This window comes from Emydura macquarii, unplaced genomic scaffold, assembly GCF_026122565.2.
Source record: "Emydura macquarii macquarii isolate MOO-44397 ecotype Brisbane River unplaced genomic scaffold, CSIRO-AGI_Emac_v2 contig_3128, whole genome shotgun sequence".
NCBI lineage: Eukaryota > Metazoa > Chordata > Testudines > Chelidae > Emydura > Emydura macquarii.
This window is the reverse complement of record NW_027133265.1, coordinates 2946416-2960742: the sequence shown is the minus strand read 5'-3', so window position 1 is coordinate 2960742 and position 14327 is coordinate 2946416. Positions and strand designations below refer to the sequence as shown.

Sequence of the window (14327 nt, the reverse complement as noted above, 5' to 3'; positions counted from 1 at the left end):
AACACAGCTTTTATAGCTGTCCCCAGAAGATTTCTTTCCTCCTTTTCCATTATGATAAATAAAGGAAACACGCAAACTCTGAATTCACACTGTGACCGGAACTGGTGCACCTTCTGATTTTTGCTTCTAAACATTTTGTGGCAGGGCTAACATTTCTGGTAATGCTTTTGCAATTTTGCCACAGATAAGGATATTTTTATTCAAAACCATAACTTTTTTTTGTAACCACATTGCAGGTATTTACTTGAACTCCATGCTCTTCTGATCCAGTATATCATAGTGTTGTTTTGATTTGGAAAGTAGGGTGCATTGTAAATTGTAATGAGAATATTGAGTGCAGTGTAATGGAGTATACAAAGTGCAGATACTGTAATTGACTTGAATTCTGCTATAGTATACTTCCAAATCTCACAGAGCAGTATTTTATTAGTCTCTACATTTTTTCCCACTCCTGAAATGCCACCTGATTATATCTTCAGAATAGCTGTGCACTTCCTGATTGTACTTCATAGCTTTCTTCTACAAAATTGCCCTTTCTGACTTTTGGAAAAATTAAAGCCATGCTATCGATTTAGTTTTATGCTGCTATTCATCAGATTATTCCTCCACCCCACCAAAAAAAATCTGTAAATTCACTACTATTTTGAAAACAGCCTTGTAAAATTTGGAAATAATTTCATAGATATCATGGCCTTTTCTCATGAAAATGTCTATGGAATCTGCCAAACTCCCAATGCACAGTAACTGGACATATGTTTTGGATTTTTTATTTGTTGTATTACATTAGTTGATCATTAATGAATAGTGCCCGCCTGACTGCACTGGAGACTTGATTCTTCCATTTATCCACAGAACTGATACAGAATGAGCAATAACTTTCCCACCCCTAGCTTTATATGAGGTTCAACCCCATTCTTGAAGGACCACTTCTAAGTGTAAAATGGTAGTTTGTCTTTATGCTCATTCAGCCTCTCTTCTGTCACTGCCAACAACCGCTAATTAATGTTAATTTTGAGAGTTTGGATCCATATTAGGCTTGATCCAATTCCTATTGAAATCAAAGGGAGTTTTTCCATTCAGTTTTACAGGCACTGGAGCGAGCCCATTTTAAAAAAATTATCATCATAATCATCTTAGAAAAAAATATTTCCCATTTTGCTTCTGCATGCAGAATTTTTCACAAATTGTTATTGTTAAGCTGACATATACCAGAAAAATTCAAAGCTATGGCTAGCTTCCTGGGTCAGATTCTAATCTCATTTACACTTGTGTAAATCAGAAATAACAGCACTGAATTTGGGGACTATAAAACCAAAGTCATAATAACGTCAGGGAGATCTTGAGTTGTTAAAATAAGTTCTTGTACCTTGTTAGGAGCTGCATGAGATATAGATGGTAAATAAGCGTCAGCAGTGAATATTCTTTTGTTTGTCAGTGTGCGACATAACTTTAACATTATTGGAACATATTGTACTTTTTCTCTCTATGAATATGACTGTGTGAATTTTTCTCTCTGTGAATATGGCTATGACACTTGTTTACTATGCATTCACTGGTGAATGACCCACTTTTAAAATGTGAATCATATTTACCATAAATATTTATCAGCAAAGACCAGAATACAAGGAAAAATATGATTGAAGTAGTAAATATTGTAATGATTAATCATCTGCTATTACTCTGAGTTATGTCAAAGAATCAAATCTCAACATTTATATGCATTACTTTATGCTAAAAGCTGCTCTTGCCAGTTCAGGTGAAGGTAACTTTTGCAACTAAAAGCTAAGGTGCTAGACACTGTCTTCAAAAATTAAAGTGTATTTTTCCAAGTATTACTTATAAGCATTATAATATTAAAAAACCACTCACCTTTGAGTTTTAAAGTTAGCTACAAGAAAAAACAACAAGTAGTCCAGTCTCCATACTTTAAAATATTCACCAAAAATACATTGTTCAACCTGAACTCTGAGTTTTTATTTCACCTGCAATCTTAAGCTATTTATTGACATATTGTAGTTGGGAGGGGGTAAAGAGGATAGAATTCTCTTTTGTTTCCTGGTAGAACTTTTTAAAAGTCTAGAACATGTTTTTAATTATTCTGTATTTACACAATAGGCTGCAAATATAAAATATCCATAAACTGTATGTTGGGCTACAAATCCAGCATTTTCTGCTCATTTTAGAAATTCTAATACTTCACTTAAAGCACATTTTACATACTTAATTACTGTGTATTCAAACAAGAATGACAAAGTTTCTGTACACAGCACATCCCTCTGAAAGGAACCTGCATAAGTGCCTGTAATCTGTCTTTCAGAGTGTCAAACTGCAAAAGACCATCCATGTAAATTATCCTCATGGTACTTTAACAAGATTAGCTTTATTTATACCTAATAACCTAAGCCTAGCTTATAGAAAGCCCACTCCATAAGGTAAAAACACATCTAAAATAAGCAGAAATTGATTAATGGTGTCGTGTGTGTTTTCCTTTTATGGTCAGCTCATACCTGTGAGCATCTATTTGGCATGTGTTTTAGCTTATATGTTGGTGTAGATGTATCAAGTGTATGAAGAAGGTACATTAGGACAGGAGCAAAGTATTTCACAGAACAAGCTGACACAAAGCCCTCATTCAAACCTGATGGATAGTAGCCCCATGACTGTTTTTGTCAGCCTGGTGCATCACCAGAGCTGCTGTGTCACTTTTCTTTTTCCCCAAGCCTACATTTTAATACCTCCATTACTGGAAAAAGTAACAACTGGATTTACCTGGATTCTGATGGTTTTTGGTCCCTAGCTCCCAAATTGTACCATCAAAACAGAGAGCACGCTGTCTAGCTTCTCCTGTAGCAAGAGAAAAAAACCTGGACCCTGACACTTTGTGGCACAATAATGCCAAAAAAACAGATTCAACACATGAAGCCCATTAAATATTGGCCCCAAGCCCTCAATTTCTAATGCCTAAGCAGGGAACAGGTGTACCTGCTCTAAAGAAAAGGCAAAATTTTAGGAACTGGAGTTAAAATTGACAGGATCAGTTACTAGATATATATTTTTTCCGGTACTATTGAAGCAGATGCGTCAGAGTCCAGATTTTTCAGTCAAGTAGGAGTAGCTACACTTGTTTCTAGGTAGAGTGTACATTCAGGATCTTGGGGCCAAAAATTGCCAAGATCCAGCTGGATTCAGGTGCCAGATACATATTTTTGAAGCCCCATTGTGCCAACATGTGTTGTACGCAAAATATTTTTAGAGCAATTGGAGCTGCTAAACCTGTTCTGTGTTAAGCAGTGGGACTTGGGAGATGGGGGCTAAAAATTAGCAGGAGCCAGCAATTTTCAGGTGACAGGTCTGAGTCTTTGCTCCATTGTTATGCTGGAATGCTTCAGGATCCAGTTTTTTTTTTTTTTTTTTTTTTTTTTTTTTTTTTTTTGGCACACTAAGTACAGCTAAACTGGTTCTCTATTCATGTAGTGGAATTTGGTGATTACTGCCTAAAATTGGCAGGACCTTCCCTCCTCCCCCCCGGCCCCATGCTGGACCTGGGCATCTACACTGCTACTGAACTGGGGTCCAGATCCTTTTGGTGCAGTAGGAGCAGCTACACTTGGTTCTTTATTTTGATGGTACAGTCTGGGGGCAAAAATCAGCAGGATTTGGCAAGATCCAAGTAGGTCCAACTTTCACCTTTTTCTCCCCACTCCCACTGACTCAGCTTCCCCACAGACTCTGAGGGACAATGTTTTCGGGAGAGGGGGAGCAGGAGAGGTATGTTCCCATCATCCGTCAATAATAACCTTGATCATTACTTTCTGTTGTTGTTGTTTTGAAGCATACCTAGTTATCCCCAGACAGACAGACACACAGGCAGACAGACAGGAGGGACCGTACACAGTAACCATACCCCCAAATCCAGGACGCAGCCTGTTGTCATAACCATCCAGGAGACTGTTCAAGATGCTTGTAAAATTCTCCGGCCATAATTTCTCCTCCTTTTTTATCTGTCCTGGGGGCTCGGTAACACTGAAGGGAACATAGAAAAACAGGATCATTGCTGATGCTAGGGGGTAGGATCAGCCCCTGGTCGGGCTGAGTTGTCCCCCCCCCATCATCTCTATAGTGAAACGCTCGGGTCAGAAGCCAGGTCCAAAGCCAGCGGGGATCGACCCATCCAAGGGCAGGGGGCGATGAAAGGGGGCATGGATCCGCTGGTCCGGGGCTACTCACCAGGTCGCCAGGCACAGGAAGTGCAGGAGGGTGATGGAGAGACCCGAGGACATCGCGATCACTAGCTCCTTGGCAGAAACCATCTTTGCATGCCATACTTCAAGCCTGGTCAGGTCCCCCGTCACTAGCCGCCTTGTCCAGAGGAGCGACCGCAGCCGCTACCGCGGGGCGGGGGGAGCCCGCCACATACAGCCGGCGGGGCAGGCAGGCTCGGCCGAACAAGCTGGGGGGGGGGGCGGGAACCTGTTTGCTTGTGCCCCTCAGCTCCCTGCCCAGCTACAGCGCGTGGCTGCCTCGTCGCCAGGCGTTTTGCACAGCCAGGAGGAGACGCCAGGGTGCCCGAGCCTTTAACGCTCTGGGGGGGCAACAGGCTCCCATTCCCCCCACCACCACCACCACCACCAGCACCACCAACACCACCACCTTCTCCTCTCTCCAGCCCGCCCCGCCACCCCTCCTTCGTCCCGCCCCCTGCTAGTCCTTCGCAAGGGGGGTCTCCAATCGCTCGCAGGGAGCCGGGCTCCGCTGTCCGCCCAGCTCCATTTCCAGCGCCAGGGGAGGGGAGGGCGGCCGAGCAAACGTGGCAGCTCCGATTTTTGCAGAGCCCGAGGGGGGCTGGCCCCTTCCTCGCGCCAGTTCCTTCACACCATGCCCGCGGGGCGGAGTGGAAGGGGTTAACGCTTCCCTTCCCTGCCCGGCGTTAATTTTATACTGGAGGGGGGCGGGGCACAGCCCATAATTGGAGAGAGAAGCTGTCACTGGCACCTGACGAAGTGGGTTGCAGCCCACAAAGGCTGCTGCCTGCAGAAATGAAATGTGTTGGTCTTTAAAGTGCTCCAGGACTCTCCTTGGTTTTGTCACTTAACAAGAAGCCCAATAATGATCAAGAATGATCTGTCTGCAGACAGCTCCCCCCGTCCAAACACACCCCTCTGCCCTTTCGGGGCCCTTTTCCTACCTCGCTGCCTGCTGGTGACAAACACTTGCACTTCTTTGACACACTTTGTATCCCAGAATGACGCAGACTTTCTGTGAGACCTTCCCCTTCTCTTCCCCTGGTGACTCTCTCGCCAGCTGTTCACGGTGACTTCATTTGCCTTGATTGTCCTTTCTTCCTTAGGAGGGGGACAGGGAGCCCCCCGCCGCAAAGAAATGAAAGCCTGGGGGCATGTGTTCCCTGGGAGGTTTGAAAGAAGGAGCCTTTTTCCAACAGAGATCATGGTATAAAAGGGGGGGGGGGTTGTAACTGCAGAGTTAAAACCAGTGCCCACCCAAAATGGATGTAATAGAGCTAATTACCCTTGGATACTAAACACGGAGATGCCACACAGAAAGAGCGGAGAGCTTGCACATTCAGGGGCTGGCTGTTTTTTGGTTGGCTGGTTTTGTTTTTGTTCCCCCATACCGATGAAACCAGCTATGGTGACCCACATCATTTCCATTATATTAAATCCAAGGGATTATGCACCAATTACAGAGAGATCCCTTTTGAAATGATACTAACTAATTAGAGGTTGTTGGGTTGTGGGGTTCCCCCTCCCTCTTCTTGTTCTCAGTGCTTACTATAAACATCAACTTGTTCTTCTGATTCAGTATATTGTAGAGTTGTCTGGATCTGGAAACTAGAGTGCATATAAATCTTAATGAGGATGCTGAATTTCACTGTGATGGAGTATATAGAGCAGGTACTGTGATTTACTCAAATACTATTGTACTACCAAGCCTGCCAGAGAAGGGCTTTCTTCATTATTTGCTACAGAGTCTACAACCCTTGAAATGGCACCTGATTGTCTTCAAAACTGCTCTACACTGGAAATCTTCTTGACTGTACTTCAGAATTTGCTCCAGAGAAGGTGCCCTTTCTAACTCATTTGAAATACAATTAAAGCAGTGCTTGAAATCTATTTAGCGTATGTTGCTGTTCATCTTTTAAAAGATTCCAGCTAGGCAGGTCCTACTGAGGGCTGTGCAAATTCTTAATCTCCTTCTGGCAGTTTCAAAAGGTGAAATACAAGAAGCAAGAAGCTTCTCTTCAGGGTTTTTTCTCTATACCATATTTTGAATGTTTCTTAATATATGATAGATGTAAATTATTAAGTTAATTATTATGAATTATAAGAAACTGAACTCAGGACCTCATTGTGCTAGGTGCTGTGCATACACATAGTAAGAGATAGTTCCTGCCATGAAGAGTCACAGTCTAAATAGACAAGACAGATCAAAGGGTGAAAGAAAGGAAGTATTATCTCCATTTTACAGATGGAAACTGAGACCCAGAAAATTTGAGTGATTTGACATTGGTCAACCAGGATGTTTCTGACAGACCCAGGAAATTAACTCTGATCTCCGGAGTCTCATCCAGGTCTTTCACCAAAATTTCATCCTTCCTTCCAAGGCATAGCAAAAATCTCTAAAGTAAAGATGCAGTACTCAATTGACCTAGATTTGCCCTCACACCTAATTCCCACTTACTTCTGGGCACCTACACCAGAAATGAAGTCAGCCTATTATATTTTAACTCTGAAGTGTGATATTAACAAGAGCGCTATGTGGTGTCACTTATTTTAACACAAACTTCTTCAACACCCTGTAACAGTGATGGGGAATCCCCTTTAGTGCAAATGCAAAACAACTCTAATGTTGCTGACTTTAGCTGGGTTTGTGTGATTCTTGCCAACAGTTAAAAAGTGGACATTTAAGGAGGGGAACTGTGCACTTTGCTAAAGCCACACCCACATTTGGAATAAGATTTATGGAAGAGGTTATAATTGACCTCTGCCATAATTGAGGACCTCCATTCCTGGTCTCCACTCTCCGGCTTCCAATTTTGTTTCTCCTCCACCAAAGTCTTTTTTTCTTACCTTAACTTAAACCTTTAAGTTATTTTTTATAGGGGAGTTTTACTGGCATTAGGCCCATTCCCTCCTCCACCCAGGACCTACCTTCTCCATTGGCAATTTGCTCCATGGAAAGAGGTAAGGACAGTTCCTGCTCACAAGGATTGCTCTGGCACTCTACCCTCACACAAGATAGCTATTTTTACAGCTCCCTGTGCACCCATGGAGGGACAAGCTCACATTTTTGTCCTCAGTGACAGAGGGAGATTGGAAGTCAAATCTCCCGACCCTGGGCTTCCCTGGAAAATCCTGCAGGACAATCTTGTCATTTGAGGGAAAACAGTAAAGAATTTTTAAATATATTGCAGACCCCATCATGGAGGAATCTCAGTTGCACATAGCCTGAGTTGTGGGGCATGGTTAGGATGATGATGAGGAATCAGAGAAAAAACTGCTCAAAAAACCATGTTCCCCTTTGAGGGCTGCTGAGATATAATGCAAAACAGATCATAAATTTCTGTTGCCCTGAGCAACCGTAACAATCCCTCTGCAGATTTTCACACTGCAGTAGGGTATGGGTAGGTGGCTGACAGCTCTAAGACAGCAACATCTCTTCAGGGACAAGCCAATGCTATGGTTGCCTTAGTGAATCAGAAGGGGAGTGCAGCTGGGCTGAGAATTAGCCTTATTCTTCTTACACACCTATGCATTCTGGTAGAACTTCCAGCCCCAGCCCCTGCTTTTCTACTCTGCTGCTGGCCCTGGCTCCGGCTCCCAGAGAGGATAATAGAACAGAGATACAGAAAGACACCCAGCTATAGGGCTTGATGCTCCTCTTCCTTATGGTTTTATTCATCCCAGGAAGTACATAGCTCATTATGAGCATAACCCTGGGAGTAGAATTAAACTTGCAATGGAAACCTTACACGCAACTGTTGCATTGCTCACTTGTGTGGTTTTATTGTGAGTCTCACAATAGTTCATGTTTTTCTTAAAATCTGAGCTCCTGGAAGCAAGTTATTACATGACAAGCTCAGCTTTCATTAAACCATAGAAAAAGAAAGTTTCTAGCCCTCATAGTTGTGGAGAAGAGCCTGAAACGATGACCTGAGTGCCTCCTAAAGACTCGAAAACCAGAAGGCAAATCAAAAGAACCCAACATTTATTATTAAATTATTATTATTATTAAATCTCACCATTTTGGTAGGGGCTTACTCATGATTCTTGAACAGTTGGGGCTGGCCACACTGGTTATGGTCCCTTTATGCTGCTCTAACGTTAACTCGCTGTCTGCTAATGGTTGGTTAGTACAGCCAGGCACCATCTATGGAATGATGATGGAGGAACATGTTCAGTGAACAACAGAACTATATCTGTTTGTTACTGGAAGAGGGTACAGAGGCAGCTCCCCTCCTCCTGGTATCAAAACACTTTCTCTTTCACCCTGAGACTAGAGACGTTTCCACCTAGGAAAAGCCACATCCTTTAGGGGCTGTATCCTTGGGTGTGCCAGGACAAGAAACACTGCTTCACCCAATTACAATGTCCTGATGGCATCAAAGGACAATAACCCAGGAGCTGGCCCTGCCTTAACGAAATTCCTTTTTGTCACCTCCTCCCTTGATCCCCGTGATATGGCGAGCTGAACTGACAATCAGACCCATTACTTCTAAATTTCCTGGCTCTTGGGTGTTCAACTTTGGAAAGTTTAGCAAAAGAGTAAATGTAGCAGCTGCACTGAATAATTTATACTCTTTATTTTAATGTTTATAAAATGCTTACTGATTTTGGAGAAAAATAAGTAGATATGTTGTGATTTTAATTATTAAAAGATATGTATATATCTACCTGCATGTAAATGGATAGATCTTTTAGATCAAATATACTGAAACCAAATCTTCTTTTGAATTATACCATCATTGTTCTAAAGGATAATAGACTCATTTAATAATACCATGAATGCTTTGACACTAGATATAAAAATATTTAATCTTTTTTTTTTTTTAAGAAAAAACATTTGAAGAGTCTGCAATGCAAATAGACTTTATAAGTCATACTTCGGAAGCAGCCCAATGAACAGTAAAGAACTGAGCAGTTTAGCTTTTAGAACTGAACTCACGTAATCCCAGTTGGCTAAAACTAAATATGCCACAGGAGTAAATACACTGCATTCTCGGACGACGCACAGTCCAGCCTGCTCTTCATTAGCATCTGGTGGTTACTGTTTGGAGTGGCATTGCACACATCTCTAAAAAGGAAGTGAAAAAGGTATTTATTGTAATGTCATTGCCAAAAAAGAAATGGCACAATGGCAATAGTGGCCAGAAAAAAAGCAACAGAGGAATTATCTTGTCTTAGAGTATGCCTGAGGGCACTGGATCATACTTGGGGCACCTAGCCCATCCTGCTGCTTCTGCTCTGGCCATTTTATTTTTAGTGTATTAGCCTGATCACAGCTAGTGCAGGTATATCTACCCAAGCTGGAAAATACACCCCCAGCTCCAATGTAGGAATACCCTTAGAGGCATTATTAGGTCTTAAGTACCGGACTCCACCTCCCCCATTGTTCTCAATGCACTTGGATATCTATAAGATGCCTCTGTGTTACCTATTTTCTGTATTACTGCATCTGAAGAAGAGAGCTGAAGTCTCTCAAAAGCTTATGTCTGCAAATATTAAATCTGTTGGTCTTTAAAGTGCCACAGAACTCTCATTGTTTTCGCTTAGAGGCATTGACTGTAAAGTTATCAGTCTCAGAAAATATAGAAAAGGTTGAACAGATGGAGGAAGAAACAAAATGAAGGAAAATTTGGTGTTAGTTTATCACTTCATCAAGTAATATACCTATCTGTACAAATCCTGCAAGATTCTGAGCACCTCGTGGGAAAAGTTGAGCACCATCATTTTCTTCTAAAATCAACAGAAATTAAGGACACTCAGCATCTTGCAAGATTAGCCACACTGGTAACCATTTCTACTAATTAGGGCCCAGATCACCCTCACCACTTAAGCTGGGCAGAACTTTTTCTTGCAGGGAGGAACAGGAATGTGACATCTCCAGCTCAGAGCCATGCAAGAGGAGAATTGTGGGATTTTGGGGAGGAGCTGAGAACAAACAGGTTGGAGCGGGGAGATCAGCTGTTCTAAATTGTACAGTCACAGTTTTCATGCAGAAGTTGGAAATTAATGTTTCTTGAAGCAACACTAACCCTGATAAATCTCTCCACCAAATCTGCTTCTGGGCAGGCTATGGTAAGTGGCGCACTGAGCACAGAAGGGCACTTGTCCCTACTTGTATCTGAGGATGCCCTTCTCTGTGAGTCCTCTGCACATATGGAGTTGGAAGGTCATTGTCCCCGCTCCATCTCTTTATGGCCACTACACCCTTCCCTTCTGAGGGAATGCATCTCTGGAAATGCCATGAGGAAATCTTCACTATTTTCTGGCCATCATCATTGAATTTTGGTGGGCAGGAGTAATCTGTTCCTAGGATAGGAGGAATGAACTATAAGACTCCCTAAAGCATTGTAGTATCTTATTGCTCATGCTTCGGGGCACAAGTCAACCTCTAACTGACAGGAGTTCAGAAGAAACTTCCTCATATAGACAGGTTATTCCATAATTGCCCGCTATGGGATATATTGCAACATCTGAAACATCCGGTTTGGCCACTGTCAGACAGGAGATTGGACCAGGTGGACTACTGGTCAGCTCCACTATGGCAATTCCTATGTATTAATTTGCAAAGACAGTATGAAACAGCATAAGATGATCCCATGACTGTAGCCATTACACATATCATGCCTGGGACACCTTACAAACAGAAAAAAATTTCATTGCTGTCTCACAACTGGAATCATTTATAGTCTTTATTTAAGGAAATAAACTAACATGATGGAAGCACACACACAAAATACTGTAGTCTTTCTGTTAGGGCAAATCTACATGAGAGAATCTGGTGGTTAGTAAGATTTCTGAAAGGCAGCATAGATCAAGTTAAGGACTAAATGGGGGTTAGGAACTAGGGAACTTGAGTTCCATTCCCAGCTCTGAAACTGAATTGTGCAGCATTGTGCAAGTCACTTAGGTCAAACTCTTGGCACCTAAATAAGCATGGCCTGAATTTCAGAGGTGCTGAATAACTACATCTTGTACTGGCTATAGAATCATAGAAATGTAGGGCTGGAAGGGTCTTCAGGAAGTCATCAAGTCCAGCTCCATGTACTAAGACAGGACTAAGTACATCTAGACCATCCCTGACAGGTGTTTGTCCAACCTGTTCTTAAAAAACCTCCAATGATGGGGATTCCACAACCTACTGTGGAAACCTATTCCCAAGTTTAACCACTCTTATAGTTAGAAAGTTTTTTCTTAATATCTAATCTAAATCTTCCTTGCTGCAGATTAAGCCCGTTATTTCTTGTCCTATCTTCAATGGACATGGAGAACAATTGATCGCAGATCTCTTTGTAACAGCCCTTAACATATTTGAAGACTATCAGGTTTCCCGCTCAGTCTTCTCTTAAAAAAAACCAACAAACAGTTTTTTAACCTTTCCTCGGGTCTTCTATACGTTTTATCATTTTTGTGGCTCTCCTCTGGACTCTATACAATTTGTCCACATCTTTCATAAAGTGTGGCACCCAGAATTGGGCACAGTACTGCAGTTGAGGCCTCACTAGTGCCAAGTAGAGCAGGACAATTACCTCCTGTGTCTTACAAGCCACACTCCTGTTAATACACCCAAGAATGATATTAGCCTATTTCACAACTGCATCACATTGTTGACTTATATTCAATTTGTGATCCACTGTAACCCCCAGATCCTTTTCAGTAGTACTATTCTCTAGCCAGTTATTTCCCCATGTTGTACTTCTGCATTTGATTTTTCCTTCCCATCTGAAGTACTCTGCCCTTGACTTCACTGAATTTCATCTTACTGATTTCAGACAATTCAAGTATAATTAGGTAGGCCAAAACAGAATTTGAAGAGCAACTAGCCAAAGACTAAAAAAATAACAGCAAAAAATGTATAAATACATCAGAACCAGGGAGCCTGCTAAACAATCAGACAATCAAGGCACAAAAGGAGCACTCAAGGAAGATAAGGCCATTGCAGAAAAACTAAATGAATTCTTTGCATCAGTCTTCACTGCAGAGGATGTGAGGGAGATTTACACATGTGAGTCATTCATTTTAGGTGACAAATCTGAGGAACTGTCCTAGATTGAGGTGTCATTAGAGATGGTTTTGGAACAAATGGATAAATTAAACAGTAATAAGTCACCAAGACCAGATACTATTCACCCAAGAGTTTTGAAGTCACTCAGATATGAAATTGCAGAACTACTAACTGTGGTATGTAAACCTATCGTTTAAATCAGCTTCTATACCAGATGACTGGAGGATCGTTACTGTGACATCTATTTTTAAAAGAAGGCTCCAGAGGCAATCCCAAAAATTAAAGGCCAGTAAGCCTAACTTCAGTACCAGGCAAATTGGTTGAAATTATAGTAGAGAACAGAATTATTAGACACATAAATGAACATGATTTGTTGGGAAAAGAGTCAACATGGCTTTTGTAAAGGGAAATCATGTCTCAGTCTATTAGAATACTTTGAGGGGGTCATAAGCATGTGGACAAGGGCAATCCAGTGGATATAGTGTACTTAGACTTTCAGAAAGCCTTTGACAAGGTCCCTCACCAAAAGCTCTTAAGCAAAGTAAGCTGTCATGGGATGAGAGGGAAGATCCTCTCCTGGATCAGTAACTGGTTAGATAGGAAACAAAGGGTGTGAATAAATGGTCAATTTTCACAATGGAGAGAGGTAAGGAGTGGTGTCCCTCAGGGTATGTACTGGGACCAGTACTGTTCAACATATTCATAAATTATCTGGAAAATGGGGTGAAAAAGGTAGCAAAATTTGCAGATAATACAAAGTTACTCAAGATAGTTAAGGACAAAGATTGTTAACTGTGAAGAGTTACAAAGTGATCTCACTAAACTGGGTGACTGGGCAACAAAATGGCTGATGAAATTCAATATTGATAAATGCAAAGCAATGCACACTGAAAAACATAATCCCAACTATACATACAAAATGATGAGCTCTAAATTAGCTGTTACCACTCAAGAAAGCTCTTGGCATCATTGTGCATAGTTCTCTGAAAACATCTGCTCAGTGTGCAGTGGCAGTCAAAAAAGCTAACACAATGGTAGGAACCGTTAGAAGAGGAATAGATAATACAGCAGAAAATATCATAATGCCTCTATATAAATCCATGGTACACCCACATCTTGAATAATGCATGCAGATCTGGTCAGCCCATCTCAAGGAAGATATATTAGATTTGGAAAAGGTACTGAAAAGGGCAACAAAAATGATTAGGGGTATTGAACAGTCCATATGAGGAAAGATTAAAAAGATTGGACTTTTCAGCTTGGAAAAGAGATGACTAAGAGGGGATATGATACAGGTCTATAAAATCATGAATGGTGTAGAAAAAGTGAATAAGGAAGTGTTATTTTCTCCTCCACATAACACAAGAATAAGGGATCACCCAATGAAATTAGTAGGCAGCAGATTTAAAACAAACAAAAGAAAGTGCTTCTTCACACAACGCACAGTCAACCAGTGGAACTCATTGCCCCAAGATGTTGTGAAGGCCAAAACTATAACAGGGTTCAAAAAAGAACTAGATAAATTCATAGAGGGATAGGTCCATCAATAGCTATTAGCCAAGATGGTCAAGGATGCAACCCATGCTATGAGTGTCCCTAGCCTCTCTTGCCAGAAGCTGGGAATGGATGACAGGGGATCGATCACTTGATGATTACCTATTCTGTTCATTCCCTCTCAAGCACCTGGCATTGGCCACCACTGGAAGACAGGATACTGGGCTAGATGGACCATTGCTCTGACACAGTATGGTCGTTCTTATGTTTTCCAGTTGGTTACGGTAGTTTTGAATTCTAATCCTATCCTCCAAAGTGCTTACAAACCCTCCCAGGCTGGTGTCATCCATAAATTTTATAAGCATACTCTTTACTCCCTTATCCAAGTCAATATTTTCATTAATGAATTGGAAAATGGAGTGGAGAGTAGTGTTACCCCAGAATCTGACGTTCCTGCCTGCACCCCAGAAATTGACAATACTGCAGTCAACCATTTTGTATGCTCAACCACTGCCAGCTGAAAACCAAATACTACATAGCAAGGAATAGTCTTGGGCCTTTGAGGGGAAAGGTCAAACAGCTGCATA

The 14327-nt window shown here is 41.7% G+C and overlaps 1 protein-coding gene and 1 long non-coding RNA gene across 3 annotated transcripts in view; both read right to left on the bottom strand.

Annotated features, from left to right (window-relative positions):
- GABRA4 (gamma-aminobutyric acid type A receptor subunit alpha4) overlaps positions 1-4318 on the bottom strand; it is a 60525-nt gene extending 56207 nt beyond the window's left edge. Inside the window, exons 1-2 of one of the 2 annotated variants that reach the window (XM_067531280.1) lie at positions 4290-4318; positions 3905-4023 (exon numbers count right to left, since the gene is read on the bottom strand). In XM_067531280.1, the coding sequence (XP_067387381.1) occupies positions 3905-4023; positions 4290-4318 (148 nt within the window). Of the gene's footprint in view, positions 1-3904; positions 4024-4227 lie in introns of both variants that reach the window. The other variant, XM_067531279.1, reaches the window with a different exon arrangement.
- Positions 4319-9035: 4717 nt separating this feature from the next.
- Positions 9036-14327, bottom strand: part of LOC137141978 (uncharacterized) — a 33605-nt gene continuing 28313 nt past the window's right edge. The window contains exon 2 of the long non-coding RNA XR_010916805.1: positions 9036-9312. This is a non-coding gene — a long non-coding RNA (uncharacterized lncRNA). The remainder of the gene's footprint in view (positions 9313-14327) is intronic.